General features: G+C 40.2%; 2 protein-coding genes across 2 annotated transcripts; one reads left to right on the top strand and one right to left on the bottom strand.

Annotated features, from left to right (window-relative positions):
• Nucleotides 1–11,382: 11,382 nt before the first annotated feature.
• Nucleotides 11,383–12,726, bottom strand: LOC107607184 (uncharacterized). Its single transcript, XM_016309163.1, has one exon. The coding sequence runs from the start codon at nt 12,724–12,726 to the stop codon at nt 11,383–11,385; it is 1,344 nt and encodes a 447-aa protein (XP_016164649.1).
• Nucleotides 12,727–13,586: 860 nt separating this feature from the next.
• On the top strand, nt 13,587–18,655 carry LOC107630620 (alpha/beta-Hydrolases superfamily protein). Its single transcript, XM_016333824.3, has 8 exons — nt 13,587–13,963; nt 14,281–14,406; nt 15,086–15,184; nt 15,774–15,916; nt 16,339–16,447; nt 16,554–16,661; nt 17,831–17,971; nt 18,053–18,655. Exons 1-8 carry the CDS (start codon nt 13,892–13,894, stop codon nt 18,473–18,475), a joined length of 1,221 nt encoding a protein of 406 aa, XP_016189310.1. The 5' UTR covers nt 13,587–13,891; the 3' UTR covers nt 18,476–18,655.
• The last annotated feature ends 291 nt before the right edge of the window (nt 18,656–18,946 follow it).

Raw genomic sequence — 18,946 nt, 5'->3', positions numbered from 1 at the left:
ATGAGGACATGCTAATGTTTAAGTGTGGGGAGGTTGATAAACCACTATTTTATGGTTTATCTTGTGCTCAATTGAATGGATTTTATCAACTCTTTACCCACTTATTCATACTATTTGCATGGTTTTATATTTTCCTTCCTAATTATGTGCTTTGATTGAAAACATGCTTCTTTGGCCTTAAGTTCCCTATGTTTAATCCTCTCTTATTACCATTAGATGCCTTGATGTGTGTGTTAAGTGATTTCAGAGATTACAGGGCAGGAATGGCTCAGAGGATGGAAAGAAGCATGCAAAAGTGGAAGGAATACAAGAAGTTGAAGGAACTGCAAAGGTGTCAGCCTGACCCTCTCGCACTAAAACGGCTATAACTTGAGCTACAGATGTCCAAACGACGCGGTTCCAGTTGCGTTGGAAAGATAACATCTGGGGCTTCGATTTGATAAATAATATGCTATAGTTTCCCTGACGCTACGTGACGCGACCGCGTGCTCCATGCGGTCGCATCGCAGTGATGAAAATTCAGCGTGTTTAAATTCGCAACCAGCGAATTCTGGGCTGTTTCTGACCCAGTTCTCGGCCCAGAAAACATAGATTAGAGGCTATAAAGTGGAGGAATGCATCCATTCATAAACGGGCTTTCACATTCACAATTTTAGGAGTAAATGTAGTTTTTAGAGAGAGAGGTTCTCTCCTCTCTCTTAGGATTATGATTTAGGACTTCTCTTAGTTTTAGGAGTGACTCTCAATCCCAGGTTCAATGTTCTTTTATTTCTTTTCTCAATTTTGTTTATGACTCTCTATGTTTAGATTGATTTTCTATTTAATATATTTTGAGGTATTTCAGACTTATGATTGCTTTCTTTTATTTATATAAATAATTTAGATTTTTCCCTTTTGGCTTTGGTTGAATCATTGGTAACTCTTGAGTTATCAAACTCATTGTTGATTGAAAATTGGAATTCTTCAAGAATTACTTCGAGATCCAATAACTCTAACTTTTCCCAAGGAAAGACTGGGACTTGAGGATTCGAATTAATTCGCTGGTTAACAAAGTGGGAGAAAAATCGATTCTCATCACAAATGATAAGGATAACCAGGATAGGACTTCCAGTTCTTATACCTTGCCAAGAGTTTATTTTACAGTTATTATTATTTTATTTTACTTGTCATTCAACATACTTTTTACCTTGATCCAAAACCCCAATTTACAACTCATAACCAATAATAAGAACACCTCCCTGCAATTCTTTGAGAAGACGACCCGAGGTTTAAATACTCGGTTATCAATTTTAAAAGGGGTTTGTTACTTGTGACAACCAAAACGTTTGTACGAAGGGACTTTTGAAGGTTTAGAAACTATACTTGCAACGAGGATTTATCCGCAATTTTCTAGACCACACAAAAGTTTCTCTCGTCAGTCTCTCTTCAGCCTGGACAATGTTGTGAGGGATGGTAAGATTGTCCCTGATGACTCGGATGATGATGATGTTGAACCTCCCTCTGCGCCTGCCGCTAAAGTGTCAACTTCTTCAGTTCCTTCAGCGGAGGTCGGTCATCCCGTATCTGATCCGGACTGTCAAATCCTGAATCGAGATGATGGGACCGTGGATGCTGTGCCCATTCAGACTCGCCCTCCTTCTCCCCATGCTGATGCTACCGGGAAGGCTTCTGATGTTTAATTGGACTTTTTTATCTTGATTATGTAGATAGCCCGGCTTGTGGGCTTTTAAACTCTTTATTTTGTAAATTTTATTTTGCTGACCGTTGACACTTGTTTAGGCTAAAAAACAAAAATAGCTTCCAAGTTCTTGGGGCTGATTTGGGTAGCCCTTTTGAATTTGTTTTTATCACAACCTCGCGCTTTTAGTATTATGTCGATCTTTATCTCGTCGAGGCACTTTTTTCTAGGCTTTTGGTAGTGCTGGAGCCTTGTTGTTCGATCTCTTTGAGTTGCTTTTGTGCTTGTGGCTTTGATTCGTTTGAGGCAACAAACAGTATCCTGTTTTGTTTGGACCTTTTGTGAGGTTTCTGCCAAGTATTACTTTTGTAGCCTTCGCACTTTATGTGGGTCGACTTTGTCATGTCGGACCCTTCTAAGTTACTTTTGTAATCCTCTTTCTTGGACTTTGTTCAGGTCTCTTTCAGGGATTAAGTTTATAACTTTTATGTCTTGGGCCGACTTCGTCATGTCGGATTAAGTTATTTCGTAATCCTCTTTCTTGGACTTTGTTCAAGTCTCTTTTAGGGATTACTTCTATAACTTTATGTTTTAGGCCGACCTCGTCATATCGGATCAAGTTATTTTTGTAATCCTCTTTCTTGGACCTTGTTAAGGTCTCTTTCAGGGATTACTTCTATAACTTTATGTTTTGGGCCGACCTCGTCATGTCGGATCAAGTTATTTTTGTAATCCTCTTTCTTGGACCTTGTTCAGGTCTCTTTCAGGGATTACTTCTATAACTTTATGTTTTGGGCCGACCTCGTCATGTCTGGCCCTTCTAAGTTATTTTTGTAATCCTCTTTCTTCGACCTTGTTCAGGTCTCTTTCAGGGATTACTTCTATAACTTTATGTTTTGGGCCGACCTCGTCATGTCGTGCCCTTCTAAGTTATTTTTGTAATCCTCTTTCTTGGACCTTGTTCAGGTCTCTTTCAAGGATTACTTCTATAACTTTGTGTTTTGGGCCGACTTCGTCATGTCAGGCCCTTCTAAGTTATTTTTGTAATCCTCTTTCTTGGACCTTGTTCAGGTCTCTTTCAGGGATTACTTCTATAACTTTGTTTTTTGGGCTGACTTCGTCATGTCGTGCCCTTCTAAGTTAAAGTAATCCTCTTTTATAGGGTTGGCCAGACCTCTTTCCAGGGTTTACTTATAACTTGGTTTGACTTGGTCCGACTTCTTAACGTCGACCAGTCTTTTAAGTTATTATTTAGCAATCCATCAGGACCTCGTCAGGTCCTTTCTCCGGATCACTTTCGATAACTTCTTACATTATTCTGTTTTCATCTTTGCCGATTTGTAGAAAATGGATTAAATCCTCATTTAGTCAACCTTTAGATGAATTTGGTTTTCATCTTTGTTGGTCTTTATCGTGATCGTGCAGTGAATTTGTTTTTTATTTTCTGCCAATCTGTCGCTTTATAATCGGACGATGAATGTTTCAGATTAATGCGTCTTGAAAACTTTGTAGAGGGTCTAATATATTTTATTTAAAAAAATGAAAATATGTACATATAGAGTTTCTATCCCTTTGAGTTGGATAATTTCTGGATCTCAACTTGGTGCCTCATTAAAAAACCTTTTCAGGAAAAAGAGTGCATCCTATGATGAAATCTTTTACCTTCTCTAGCTATAGTATCTTCTTAGGTTGCAGGCGTGCCACGACCTAGGAAGTTCTCGCCCGTCGAGTTCGGATAGTCTGTAGCAGCCCTTCCCAAGTACTTCTATGACTCGATAGGGTCCTTTCCAGTTTGCTGCCAGCTTTCCTTCTCCGGGTCGAGTTGTTCCAATATTATTTCGGATTAGGATGAGATCATCCTCAACGAAACCTCTTGGCACTACCTTTTGATTATATCTGTAAGCCATTCGACGTTTTAGTGCTTCTTCCCTGATCCGAGCTCTTTCTTGGATTTCAGGAAGTAGGTCGAGCTCTTCCCTTTGAAGTTGGGAGTTGGCTTCTTCATTGTAATGGACCACTCTAGGTGATCCTTCCTCGATATCTACCGGGATCATTGCCTCTGTTCCGTATGCTAATCGGAAGGGTGATTCTTTTGTGGTGGAATGTGGCGTTGTTCGATATGCCCATAGGACTTGTGGAAGTTCTTCGGCCCAAGCTCCCTTTGCATCTTGTAATCTCTATTTTAGCCCGGCCAATATGACTTTGTTAGCAGCTTCAGCCTGTCCATTGGCTTGGGGATGTTCGACGGAGGTGAACTGGTGCTTTATGTTCAAGTCAGCTACTAATTTTCTGAAGCCTACATCTGTGAATTGGGTGCCATTGTCCGTGCTGATGGAGTATGGAACCCCGAACCTTGTGACAATGTTCCTATATAGGAACTTTCGACTTCTTTGAGTGGTGGCGTTGGCCTGGGGTTCTGCCTCGATCCACTTTGTAAAGTAGTCTACCCCTACTATGAGAAATTTGACTTGTCCCGATCCCTGGGGAAAGGGTCCAAGAAGATCGAGTCCCCATTTTGCAAATGGCCAAGGTGAGGTTACACTGATGAGCTCTTCTAGCGGGGCGATGTGAAAGTTGGCATGTTTCTGGCATGGTGACATGTCTTTACGAATTCTGTAGCTTCCTTTGTAGAGTTGGCCAATAAAGTCCCGCCCGGAGTACTTTTTTGGTGAGAGCTTGTGCTCACAAATGCCACTGTGTACTTCCTCTAAAACTTCCCTTGTGTTGGAGGTCGGCACATATTTTAATAATGGTATTGAAATCCCTCTTCTGTATAGAGTGTTGTTTATAATAGTGTAGTATTGTGCCTCCCGTTTTAACCTCTTTGCCTCATTTTTCATTTGTAGGGAGTGTTTCTATTTTGAGGTAGTTAATTATGGGGGTCATCCATCCTTGATCCTGACCTGTTATGGCTAGAACTTTTTCTTCTTCCGATATTGACTGGTTCTGTAGTATTTCCTGGATGAGACTTCTATTGTTGCCCCCTGGTTTGGTGCTGGCTAATTTTGAGAGTGCATCAGCTGGGGCATTTTGTTCGTGGGGTATGTGGCGGATCTCATATTTCCCGAGTTGTCCGAGCTGTTCTCTGGTTTTATCCAAGTATTTTTTCATGGTGGGATCTTTGACTTGGTAGTTCCCTGTTATTTGTGAGGTGACTACTTGTGAGTCGCTGAAGATGATGAATTTTTGGGCTCCCACCTCCTTAGCCAGCTTCAAATCAGCTAGTAGTGCTTCATATTTCGCCTGGTTGTTTGAGATAGGGAACCCGAATTTGAGGGAAAGCTCAATTTGAGTTCCTTGGTTGCTTTTAATTATCACACCTGCGCCGCTTCCAGTTTTATTCGAGGAACCGTCCACGTAAATATTCCATTCTATGGGGGTCCCCGGGGCGTCTGTAAATTCTGCAATGAAGTCGGCTAAGTATTATGATTTAATGGTTGTTCGAGTTTCGTATTGAAGGTCGAATCCGGACAACTCGACTGCCCATTGTAGGATTCTGCCTGCTAAATCTGTTTTCTTATCCCTTTTATGGGCTGGTTGGTCTGAACCTTAATGGTATGAGTTTGGAAGTACGGGCGGAGACGTCGAGATGTTAGTATGAACGCATAGGCAAATTTTTCTATTTTTTGGTAGTTCAACTCGGATCCCTGTAGCGCTTTACTAATAAAGTATACTGGTTGTTGTCCTTTGTCGTCTTCTCGAACCAGTGCTGAGGCTATTGCCCGACTTCCTACTGCGAGGTATAATACGAGTGGCTCTTCCCCTCGTGGTCGAGTTAGGATGGGTGGTTGTCCCAGGAAACTTTTGAAGTCCTGAAAGGCTTGCTCGCACTCTGTTGTCCATTCAAACTTTTTTCCTTTTCTCAGAGTGGCGTAGAAGGGGAGAGATCTTATTGCTGATCCCGCTAGGAACCTGGACAAGGCCGCCAACCTCCCGTTGAGTTGTTGTACCTCTTTGACACAAGTTGGGCTCTTCATGTTGAGTATAGCCTGGAATTTATCTGGATTTGCCTCGATTCCTCTTTGTGTGAGCATAAAACCCAAGAACTTGCCAGCTTTTTACTGCAAAGGTGCATTTTGCAAGATTGAGTCGCATGCCATGCTTCCTTATAGTGTCGAACACTTGGACCAAGTCGGACAATAATGTCTCTTCACTTTGTGTCTTTATCAACATGTCGTCCATATAGACTTCCATGATTTTTCCGATATGGTCTGAAAAGACTTTGTTCATTAGCATTTGATAAGTTGCCCCCACATTTTTAAGACCAAAAGGCATTACGATGTAGCAATAGTTTTCTTTTGGTGTTAGAAACGAGGTTTTTTCCTGATCAGGTGGATACATTGGAATTTGATTGTATCCAGAATATGCATCCATAAACAAGAGGTATTTATATCCAGATGAGGCATCCACCAGTGCGTCGATACTTGGGAGTGGATAAGGATCTTTTGGGCAGGCCTTGTTGAGATCGGTGTAGTCAGTGCACATTCGCCACTTCCCATTAGATTTTTTTACCAAGACAACGTTGGCTAGCCATAGTGGGTACTTGACTTCTCTTATGAATCCCGCCTCCAGTAGCACTTGTACCTGTTCTTCCACAGCTTGAGATTGTTCTGGCCCAAGTTTTCTTCGTCTCTGCTATATCGGCCGAGATTCTGGATAGACCGCCAACTTGTGGCACATTAGTTTGGGGTCTATGCCTGGCATGTCTGCAGCTTTCCATGCGAAGAGATCGACATTATCTCGTAAGAACTGTATCAGTGATTCTTTTGCATCTCTGTTTAGGATCGTGCCGATATTAGTTGTTTTGTCCGAGGTGTTTCCGATCTGAACTTTCTCTACTTCACCTTCGGGCTGTGGGCGTAGTTCTTCTCGTCTCTGGACTCTGCCGAGCTCAATTGTGTGGAATTTTTCTCCTCTGCCTCTGAGGTTTAGACTTTCGTTATAACAGCAACGTGCCATCTTTTGATCTGCCTTTATTGTAGCTATCCCTTCTGCAGTTGGAAATTTCATGCATAGATGTGGAGTTGAGACTATTGCGCCGAGTTGATTTAAGGTTGTCCGTCCTATTAAGGCATTGTAGGCTGAACTCACGTCGACCACGATGTAGTCTATTTTGAGTGTTCTAGACCGTGTATCATATGAACATGTCTTTCTGGCGTACGAGGTGATCGCTCGGTTCGCCCGGCTTCTTCGTCCCTCCTCCTTTTTCTCTGTTCATCGTCTCGGGTGGCCAAATACCGATCTAGTTTTCCTTCTCTTACTAACTTTTCTATGACGTTTTTAAGTCAAAGCATTCGTTGGTGGAGTGCCCACTGACTCGATGGTATTCACAATATTCATTCCGGTTTCCTCCTCCTCTTTTGCCTTTGAGTGGTCGGGCTGGGGGTATTTTTTCTGTGTGGCAGACTTCTTTGTAAACATCCACCAGGGATACCCTAAGAGGAGTGTAATTATGGTATTTTTTAATTTTTTTCCCCTTGTCGATCTTCCTTCTTTTTGGACTCTTTGTCTTTGTCTCGGTAGGTGAATCCGAATTTTGAGGTTTCTCCTAGTCGAGAATTTTCTTCCATGTTGATGTATTTCTCTGCTCATTCCTGCACTTCGTCCAGAGATGTGGGGTACTTCTTTGATATGGATTGGCTAAAAGGTCCTTCTCGCAGGCTATTGATGAGGCCCATGATGGCGGCCTCTGTTGGTAGGCTTTGTATGTCTAGGCATATTTTGTTGAATCTTTCCATGTAGTTGCGAAGACTTTCCCGATCTCCTTGCTTGATTCCTAGTAGGCTAGGGGCGTACTTAGCCTTGTCTTTTTGGATGGAGAATCCGGCCAGGAACTTTTTGGCTAGGTCATCAAAGCTTGAGATGGACTTCGGAGGTAGGTTGTCGAACCATCTGATTGCTGTCTTTGTGAGAGTTGTTGGAAAAGCTTTGCAACGAACTGCATCTGAGGCGTCGGTAAGATACATTCTACTTCTGAAATTGCTGAGGTGATGGTTGGGATCCGTAGTGCCATCGTACAAAGTCATATCCGGAAGTTTGAAGTCCTTAGGAATTTTGGTCTTCATGATTTCCCTAGTGAATGGATCTTGATCTTTGCGTGAGTTGTCCTCAGGGGTGGTCCGAGTGGCTCTTGCTTTGAGATCGGCTTGGAGTTTCAGAAGTTTATCTTCTAATTCTCGACGTCATCTTACCTCTCTTTGTAGATCCTTTCCGACTTCTCGTTGATGATGGGTTTCCTTTTCGAGTTGCTTTAATCGATCTTGAAGTGCCTCTATCACTCCCGGATTTGATGAGTTTTTGTCCCCGTTGGATTCTAGAGCGTCTTTTAGTGTAGTGTCCGTATTTTTGTGCGGTGTTCTATCCTCTAGATCTGAATCGTGGTCGTTGTTATGATCATCCGCCATGGTGGTGGGATGACTTCCAAGTCCCCAGAAACGGCGCCAATGTTCTGAGGGTTACCTGAAACTGTAGGTCGATCTCGGACGAGATCTTCTATGCTGGTCGGAGATGACGTGTCCGGCTGTAAGTGGAGGCCGGAGCTGTTGTGTCCGACTTATTGAACTTGGCTGCACTGTTGATCCTTTGTCACCGGAGGGTGGGGGGTACCTGCAAGAGACTCCGATGCTTAAGTTAGCATGGGTATTAAACAGGTTTTTTGTAGAATCAGAGTATGAGTTATACCTGGGTGCTCCAGTGTATTTATAATGGTGTGGAGTGACCTTTTTAGATAAGATAAGTTAGTTATCTTATCTTATCTTATCTTTGAGTGAGGTTAGCTTATCTTCAAGGGAACCGCCCTTATCTCTATAGGCTTGGACTGCCTTTGGATTTGGGTCGTGTTCCTCTATTTGGGCCCCTTACTAGGCTTTTCTGTCGGTTTAGCCGAGCTCTCTTTAAAAAGAGGTCGGATAGTCTGACCTGAGGAGGTCGGTCGCTTTGTCGCTAATCATCCCGGGTCGGACAACTCGACCCAAGGTATGAACAGATAGGCATTTTAATAATGGGCGAGAATATCCTCGCCTATATAAAGAGCCGTTGAGTAACATAAAAAAGGATGCTTGTCATCGGAACCTCTTTACATTTTCGACACTATCTGGTATATCACCTGTTTGCAAATAATGTATAAACGAGCTTCGCCAATCCTGTCCCTGTGTGGCACTTAAAACATTTGTTAGAGTAACACTTGGAGTATGTAAAGTGGATTGATGTAATGTTGACAGTTGAGATTGTGTGCTGCCGAGCTTAGATAAAATGTCAGCTCTATTATTCTGATCTCGTGGTATATGTTGTATTTCAAAGTTTGTAAACTGGGAGATCAAGTGTTTTACCAATAATAAGTATTTAGTCAGCAATGGATCTTTGACTTGAAAAAGGTCATTTACCTGTTGTACTACCAATAGTGAATCATAATATACCATTTATAGAGGATATGTGTAGAACTAAACAGAGCCAAAGTCTTGCAATAAGGGCCTCATACTTGGATTGATTGTTGCTGGCTTTGAAGGAGAAGTGAAGGGAATGTTCCAAAATGAAACCATCATCGCCTTCCAGCCTAATTCCTACACCACACCCTTGAGGGTTTGATGAACCATCAACGTACAAAGTCCATTGTACTGTATGGTCGTCTGCTATTGGGATGGTTGATTCTGCTATGAAGTCGGCAAGGAATTGTGACTTGATCGGACCCCAACCTTGATATCTGATATCAAATTCAGATAGTTCGACCGACCATTTGACAAGTCGGCCTGCAATCTCTGGTTTATGTAAGACCTGGCGTAATGGTTCTTCGGTCCGAACGTGAATAACATGGCTCTGGAAATAAGGTCGGAGTCTCCTCGCCGAGAATACCAGTGCTAGTGCCAGTTTTTCTATCTTCGGATAATTGACTTGTAATGATGTAGGGTTTTGCTAACAAAATAAATTGGATGTTGAACTTTCTCCCTTTCTGTAACAAGAGTAAAGCTTATTGCCCAGTTAGTAACTGATAAGTACAAGAAAAGTTCTTCCCCTTGTAAGGGTTTTTGAAGGACTGGCGGTTGCAATAGAGTGATTTTAAGATTATTGAAAGCTCTTCCGCAATCATCATTCCATTTTTCTTTTTGAGTGTTTGGAAAAAGGGAAAAGATTTTGAAGCCAAACATGGGACAAATTGGGAAAGTGCAGCAAGTCTTCCTGTCAACCGCTGCACATCCTTTATTATTTTTGGGCTCGTCATCTCTAGTACTGCTCGGCATTTGTCTAGATTTGCCTCGATACCCCTACTAGTTAGTAAAAACCCCAAAAGCTTGCCACCTTGAACGACAAACGCACATTTTTCAGGATTAAGACGCAAATTGTAATGCCTTATTTGATCAAATATTTCGGCGAGGTCGGCGATATGGTCGTGGCCGACCTTTGTTTTGGCGACCATGTCGTCAATGTAGACCTCCATATTCCTGCCGATCTGTTTGGCGAAGACTTTGTCTATGAGACACTGATAAGTTGTCTCTGCATTCTTTAGTCCAAAAGGCATAACTTTTATAATAGTAATTACCAAATTCAGTAATAAAGGCTGTTTTACTCTTATCAGAAGGGTGCATTAGGATCTGATTGTAACCAGAATAAGCATCCATGAAACTTAAGGTGGCATAACCAGAAGCATTATCCACCAAGGAGTCTATGGATGGTAAAGGATATGAATCCTTCGGGCATGCTTTATTTAGATCAGTGAAGTCGACGCACATGCACCACTTATCATTTTATTTTCTTACCATTACAACATTGGCTAGCCAGGTGGTGAACCGTATTTCTCTAATAAAATCTGCATTGATTAGTTTTTGAGTCTCTTCTAATGACGCCTTCTTCTTTTCGTCTCAGAGGTTTCTTTTTTTCTGCTGAACTGGTCGGACAGAAGGTTTGATTTCTAGTTTATGAGCAATGATTTGGGGGACAATGCCTGGCATATCAGATGGTTTCCATGTGAACAGGTCAGCTTGCTTTTGTAGAAAGGTTTGTATCGCTTTTAGTTCTGCCGTGCTCATGGTTGTACCTACGTAGGTGTATTTGTTAGGATCATTATTGAAATATACTTTTTGTAACTCATCTGTTAGTGTGGGCCATTCGAGAAATTCGGCTCTTGGATCTAGATCGGCCAAGGCCGAGTTGTTGTTAGAGACGTTGACGTTGTTAACCTTGGCTTGCTTTGAGCAATTTGGCAGTCTCATGCTGATGTTGTAGCACTGTCGTGCTTCTTTGTAGTCGCTATGTATAGTTGCAATTCGATCGTCCTGCACAGGGAACTTAACGCAGAGATGAATTGTGGATACAATTGCTCCAAACTTATTTAGAAAAGGTCGGCCGAGTATAAAATTATATGGGCTAAAACAATCTACTACTAAATACTGAATATCAGAGGTTTTGGATAGAGGGTACTCACCCAGTGTGGTTTGTAAACACACTGATCCAAATACTTGGACTCTTTCACCTGAGAAGCCGACTAAGTTTCCACTGGATGGTTGGAGGATGTTGTCACTGAGCTTCATTTTCTGAAAGGTGGAATAAAATAGAACGTTGGTGCTACTCCCTGGATCTAATAGCATCTTCTTCACTAGCAGACCACCCAATTGAAGAGATATGACCACAGGGTCATCCAAATTTTGAATGTTGTAATTAAAGTCCGCACGTGTGAATATCACTTGCGGAAATTCGGGGATTGTTCTTGCCTCTTATTGAGTTCCTTCCACTGAATACATTGCCCGAACAGATCTCTTTCGAGCCGAGCTTGATGCTCCTCCGCTTGCGTACCCACCTGAGATGCAGTTAATTACACCTCGAGGTGGTTCATATGGGCTTGAAGACGCTTTCTCTTTTCCCCGATATTGCGGTTCTGACGAAGTGTTTCTAGTAGAGGATGGCGTGCTCTTCTTCATATGGCCACTGATGTATTTGTCGAGGTGACCTTGCCGAGCTAGTCGCTCTAAAAGGTCTTTTGCGACCACACATTCGTCAGTGGTGTAGCCGTGCTTCTGGTGGAAAGTACAGTATTTAGATTTATCTATGTTCCTTGTGTCTTGATAAGTTCCGGCCTTCCTCGGGGGTTTGATCAATTTTGAGTTCAAGATCTCTTTGATGATGTCTTCCCGCTTTGTGTTAAACTGTGTATAGGATTCAAATCGAGGAGTTAGTTTAAAATTCTTCTTATTGTTTTGTATCTTATCCTTGTCCCTGTATTGTGTTTTGTCGGCTTTTCGAGCTTGTCTGAGTTCTTCTACATCGATTTGTCCTTTGGCTTTTTCGCGAAACTCGGCCAGGGTCTTCGGCTTGGCTATAGGGAAGGTCTCTTGGAACTTTCCTGGCCGGAGTCCGCTTTTGATGGCATGCAAATGGACATCGGGGTGGAGGTTTGGTATGCTCATTGCGACCTTCGTGAAGCGAGTCATATAGTCCTTCAAGCTCTCATTCTGGCCTTGCTTTATCGTGTTCAGATAATCTGAGTCATGCAAATAAATAGCAGATCCAACAAAATGATCTTCAAATAGCTTGGCCAGCTCCTGGAACCTGGAGATTGAACCTGCAGGCAAAGCACAAAACCAGTCAAGTGCAGGGCCATCCAAATAAGATGGAAAGCAACGACATAAGACAGGATCAGATGCACCATTAACGATCATTATTGATCGGAACTTTTTGAGGAACTTCTTTGGGTCACCAAGCCCGTCATAGGGGGTAAGAGTCATTGGTAAGGTGAACCTTCGTGGCATCTCGAAGCTCATCACATCTGGTGTGAAGGGTCCCACAGAATTGTCGGGCTCCTTATCTTTGTCTTCAGGCTGCACTTTTTCGTCTTGTGGTTGAATCCGAATAGTTTCGGAAACATGTGAAGGATCAGATTGGTGTTCCTCGTCTTCCTGTTGTGGTTGACGGCCATTATTGTTTTCTATCCGAGCGTTGTTCAACTCAGCGATCTGATAAGCCATTCTCTGATTTTTTTGCGCCATGCGCTGGTTTGCCTGTTGTAGCTCGGTCACCATTCGAAGGAGTTCGGACGCAAAAGGAGATTGTGCATCGGCCATGGGTGTACGTGAAGGTAATGGGGCCGAGAATAAGAGAGGGCTTTATATATATATATATATATATATATATATATATATATATATATATATATATATATATTATTTTTTTTCTTCGGCCCCACGGTGGGCACCAATTGTTCTTGCTTGGAAATAATGGAGAGCAGGTCAGCAGTTAACAATAAGTTGCCGAGCTTTCCTCCTGAATACCGAACTATGAACTTTTCTTGGTCGAGCTTTCACTTCGTAACTCGCGAATGGGGAGAGGAGGAACTGTACTTGCAAAGGCACTCCAATGCTTAAGTTAATATTATTTCTTAATTCTGCCCAAAAGAAGATATTTTACCTTGCTTTTGTACGGTGAGATCTTCGTCAGTTACGGTTTGAGCATTTAGCTCAGTTTGAAGAGTATTGATAACGTATCCAATCATTGTACCGTTTGGTTGGACGTTAGGATTGAAGTATTATTCGATCGAGTTATAGCTCATAAAAACCGAACTATAACGTATAATATCAAATTATAACTCGTATTTGTAACTTCTATATCAAATGATTAAAGTGTAAAAGATAAAAATAAAATTTTTATAAAGATAATTTATAATGATTTTTTTTCACCTTCTGAAGATCGAAAATGCAGTCCATTATTCACGTTGATAAAAAAGTACAGTTCATTATTCCTTGTCTACCTAAAGAAATTGATTTTTTTTTTTTTTTTTTGCATTGAAATAGTAAGTCACACCGAACATTTTCGTTTCACTGAAAAGCAAATGAGAGGAGTAATTATCTCGTTTTGCCTAAATAGCACGTGCGATGTCCCTAATGACTAATGTTGATTAAGTATGCAATGGAATTATTCCACATGTACCCACTGTGAATGTAAATAATAATAATTGTACAGAGCGTGATTTGAGAGTGCATTTGGAGTCCATTCCAATCCCAATAATGCATTGGTTTTGTGTCTGCTAGTGTTTCTGGAGTTGTGAGAGTGCATCGCTGTAATTAAAGAACCAAAAAGAAACAGTTACGAGCAACAAAACAGGGGTACAAAGATCGGTTCCTTCAAAGAAGTTCAACGCCATTGAAGGAAAGTACCAACCTTGGATCGCTGATGCGGCGGGCAAGATTGGGTTGATAGGAACCTCTTCGGCGGCGGCTCAAGAATTCAGCCATGAAAGGCGTCTTTTCGGCGCCCGGTGATTACATCCACTTCAAGTCTCAAGTCCCTCTTCACAAAATCCCCGTGCGTTCTTTTTTCCATTTTTTCAATTATCGTTCTGATTTGGTTCTAGGTTTTATGCCATAGCTTACTATTTTTTCTTTTTTGTTGGTGATTCGATGTTCTTTGATAGCATTAATAAATTGGCGCTTTGTAGTGGTAGAATTTAGATTACATGGATGCCTTTTGTTTGAAATGGATTGGTTCATGCCCTGAATCCTACAAGGTTTTCAGGATGATAATCATGTTGCAGCATTCTTAGTTAGATTCTGCTTGAGTAATTCATAGTTCATAGTTGATAGTTCATACCTAATTTGAGTGGGGACTTGCTCTTCTTGCAGATTGGCACGAAGCAATGGCGATATTATGATTTCGGTCCAAAAGCTGTGCCTCCACTTATTTGTCTCCCTGGAACAGCTGGAACAGCTGATGTATACTACAAACAGATCATGTCGTTGTCCATGAAGGTACTGAACATTGCAGCAGCCTAAATATTTGTCTTACTATGTTTATCCAGTGTGTATCGACATAAAGTCATGCATAAATCTACAAGCTTGATGTAACCCTTTGACTTTATAAGCTACACAATGACCTGACTAACTACAAATAAATAAATAAAAGAAGCAGCTCGGCTAAACAAGAGAGAGAGCAATAGCCGAGATATCAGATAACTGCATGAAATGTAGTAAACGGTTAACTTGTGTTGATTAATTAACGGGTCTGCTAGCTATCACTTCATGTTACAATCATAACAAACACATGCTAATGTGTTGGTTTATTAAAGGGTCTACTAACTATCTATTTACAGCGTTAATTTGTAACGAAAATTGATTCCAACTGTTATTAATTGGATTCTGTAGATGCATTAAAAAAGATATTTGTTGTGACTCATGATATATATCAACTTTTAGATTGTTTGTAAATCATCCACTCCACTCTATAGTAAGGGAGTGATTGTGCATTTGCAAGACTATACATACAAAGTTCTTAATGAATAGAACTGCTTTGCGACAAAATATTATTGTCAAGTATTACCTTCTAATAGGAGTTTGATCAGTTTTAGTTTATTTCTTGGTTGTAAAGACCTTCAGTAGTTCTCATAAATTGCAAGTTTGGAAGGATAACCGAAGTCTTCACTTTTTGCAGGGTTACCGTGTCATATCTGTTGACATTCCTCGTGTATGGAATCATACAGAGTGGATTCAAGTATTTGAAAAGTTCTTGGATGCTATTGATGTACACCATGTATGATCTCAAATTTTCACTGCTTTCTACCTCTAACTTTTGTGTGTCAGATTGATTTTTACTTTTTGACATTTTCAGCTGCTTTACATCATAAAATTTTATGAAATGTCTCTATCTAAATGTTAAAATATATAAATTATTTGCTTTTGAAGCCACCTTATGCTTATATGGGTATCAAACAATTCGATGCACTCAACAGAAATCTCCCACAGCTCCCGTAGGACATTCCAGATTCCTTGGCTCTCAAAATATTGGGAAGACTCCTCCTATTTATATGAACTATTGCAGTTGCATCAGTAACTAAGTCTGTTACAACATTAACTGGCCATTTGATAATAACTAACCCTGATCTTTCCCTTATTCCTTCAATTATTAACTCTTTCATTAGGGGGCTAATGCATTGTTGAGTATGAAATGTATTCTGCATCATACACATCATACATGTTTTCAATACCTTTTACAGCATATCTCTCCTCCTAGCATAAACATCTACACCCAAACATTTGTCTATGAGTTGTAATTTTTCGTTGATTCAGATAACTTGAGAAAAAAGTATTTAGTATATTCTAATTTACCATCTATGTGATAGATACATCTATATGGAACATCACTTGGTGGGTTCCTGGCACAACTTTTTGCTCTGCATCGTCCAAGAAGAGTTCGGTCTTTGGTTCTATCAAACACATTTTTGGAGACACGGAGTTTCTCTGCTGCAATGCCATGGGCTCCAATGTAATTTTCTTGTATTCTATTGCAGAGAGTAATTATAGTTTTGAAAACTAGCAAATACCTGTGATTGTCCTTTTAATTTATGAATGATAAACTGCAATATATGCTGACCTAGTAAAATTTCTAGCAACAAAGAGCATCCTTGTTCATTTTTGTCTATACAAAATAGGACTGCAAGCACTGTGTCACATTGCCGTGTAACATGCTGAGTTCATTTTTTGATGGAAGACAATTTATCCCAAATTTTCCCAGTAGATTTCCTATTTTCTACAAAAACTAATTTAAGCACTTGCTGATCTTGGAACAATCCTCCTTTACCCTGACCTTCTTCAAAGTTTAAACCTAAAACTGTAAATTAACTCTGCATTATCTGTTTGATATAGTGATTTCCTATAACTGATCTGGTTTTACTTTTGCTTTTACAGTGCGAGTTGGACCCCCTCTTTTTTGCTTAAGCGATACGTTTTAACAGGAATTCGTGATGGTCCCCATGAACCATTTATTGCGGATTCAGTTGACTTTGTTGTTTCTCAGGTAACCTTTATCTCGCATAGGATGCATTTGTCTAAGCTTTTCTATTTTCCAAGCAAAGGATAATTTGTTTTGTAAAATTGATTCTATGATGTGTGATGTAATTCAGGTGGAAACACTCTCAAGAGAAGACTTGGCCTCCAGACTGTCGTTGACAACAGCCGATGCTTCAGTTGGCCCCCTTCTTCTTTCAGATTCAGCTATCACCATAATGGATGTATGTCATCTCATTCTTAATTTGTTTACTTCATGCGCTTTTCTGAAAGGTTTTTCTTTTACTTTTTTCGGGCAATTTACTTAAATAAAATGTTTTTATCTCAATATTACCTAAATGTCCTAATTGCAAACATGTTACACTTTTCTCCTTTTACGAATCTATATAATTCGGCCCAAGAACAAACTACGAAAAACACTTAATTCGCTGGACGTAGAAATGAATGAGGAGGATATTATGCCACAAGCTAATTCATTGGAGGCTGCAATGAATTACTTGAGGAAGCATGATTCGTGAGTAGTTTGTTGTTGGCATTAGCGAATTACTTTGGGATCATAATTCGTGGCTCTCACCAGCGAATTATGGATAAAAGAGTGGTTCAAAGCATTGAATGAATTAGTTTTTAATACTTGTATTTATACACGAATTTTTATTATATAGTACTCTAAAACTTTTTTAAATACAGTATAGCTGATGGGAGTATTGTTGAGAAGATATAATATTCCAAAATTGTATTTAATGACTTAATCCACTATGCTGTATTTTAAAAATTTTGGAGTATTATACTCTAAAAGTTCGTTTATACGTACATGTACTAAAAATTAATTCATTCAACACACTAATTCGTTGCTCCCTCAAACAAACCACCTTTTTGTTTATAATTCACTGCGGGGAGCCACGGATTATGATCCCAAAGTAATTTGCTGCTGCCAACAATGAATTACTCACGAATCATGCTTCCCCAAGTAATTTGTTGCAGCCTCCAACGAAGTAGCTTGTGGCAGAGTAACCTCCAATCCGTTTCTGCCTCAAGCGAATTATGTGTAACCTGTTTTCAACTAAGATATTTGGGTAATATTGGGATCAAAATATTTTATCTAAGTAAATTGCCCACTTTTTTCAGCATGCTGTTTTATTACCAGATCTGAGTTCTATAACAGCCCTACCCTCTAGTTGATCTGCGGAATTCTGCTAACAGTTATTATCATGTTCCACCAGAAAGTCTGTACATATTACTTTTCACTTCATGAAGAAAAAAGCATAACTATATGTATGCATAAGCCCAACTAATTTCTGGTTTGCCTTTCAACTATGACACAAATAGTATGGTCTAAGATATTACATAACTAAAATTTCTTGTTTTCCCACATGGTCTTGCTCCATTCTTAAAGACCAATGACTACTGTGCAATTCCTCAACTACTTAAAGACCAATTGAGTGAAAGGTATCCGGAGGCTAGACGTGCATATCTGAAAACGGGTGGAGATTTTCCTTTCCTTTCACGGCCAGATGAGGTCAATTTACATCTTCAGGTATCTGTTCTATTCTCATTTTTACTTGGGATAGTCTTGTGCTCTTGGATTTACGTTTGAACTTTACCTGTATCATGGCAGTTGCACCTTAGGCGTGTCGGTGTGGAAGCTAGGCCAGACTTGGTTCATAATATTCCAAAAGATGGTCTTGGAGGAAGTTCTGGCAAAGAAAAAAATGGAGATGATACAGACAAGTCACGTAAGGATGGTGAGGGAACTTCAGGAAATCCATCCACTGAACGTGAGATACCTCATAGCCCTGAAAGCACGGGATCCAATAATTTAGATAACCAGCCACTCGAAAGCGAAGAATGCTGTCATTTGAATCACCAAGTTGCGTTATATGTCTTTCCCAGTGGTTTGACAAAGGAAAAACACTTTGTGCCTACAGAAACTCGTGTACATTTCATGTGGGAATATGCTGTTCTTTTTTATCTTCTTCGTTATATCAGTTCATTGTACATTATCGACAACTATTCTTTGGAATTTAGGCAAGTTATGTAAGGTGGGAAGTTATCTAAGATCGACCTCTTTTGTGAATTGGATTCTGAGAACCTTTGGATAGTGCAGTGAGATATGTTCATCTGTAAGTTATTTGAAATTTAGATGTAAAACTGTGAGCCATCAAATTTGGTGGCTTCATGTTTGTACTTCATGGCTGTTATTGGGAGTTGTTCTGTACAATTTGTCTTCTTGTTGGAGCGTATTCTCGTTAAATTTCCTACTGCTTCTTTATCTTTGCAAATTATTCTTTATTACAATTGGAAATTGATCATACCATTATATTCTCTTAACCTGTGAACCAACCAAAGGGTTTAACACCCTAGCTACCCTAAGAGCGGTGAATCCTGGAATGGTATTATACAATCAGTAACTATGAAATTTTAGCAACATTTAAAAAGTGTAACTAAAATTAAGGTCACATTTTTATTATTATTAGACTACAACAACAAAGTCTTGCAGTAAGATGAATTG

Source organism: Arachis ipaensis, chromosome B1, assembly GCF_059453495.1.
Source record: "Arachis ipaensis isolate K30076 ecotype BB chromosome B1, ASM5945349v1, whole genome shotgun sequence".
Lineage (NCBI taxonomy): Eukaryota > Viridiplantae > Streptophyta > Magnoliopsida > Fabales > Fabaceae > Arachis > Arachis ipaensis.
Note: the sequence above shows the minus strand (reverse complement) of the source record. Positions and strands in the feature narration are given on the sequence as shown.

Excerpts from the sequence above, each read along its gene's own strand:
- LOC107607184 (XM_016309163.1), bottom strand. The coding sequence starts at position 12,726 with ATGGCCGATGCACAATCTCCTTTTGCGTCCGAACTCCTTCGAATGGTG.
- LOC107630620 (XM_016333824.3), top strand. The coding sequence starts at position 13,892 with ATGAAAGGCGTCTTTTCGGCGCCCGGTGATTACATCCACTTCAAGTCT. Across the intron at positions 15,185-15,773 it reads ATGCTATTGATGTACACCAT|ATACATCTATATGGAACATC; the intron begins GTATGATCTCAA and ends TCTATGTGATAG. Across the intron at positions 16,662-17,830 it reads CAGCTATCACCATAATGGAT|ACCAATGACTACTGTGCAAT; the intron begins GTATGTCATCTC and ends CCATTCTTAAAG.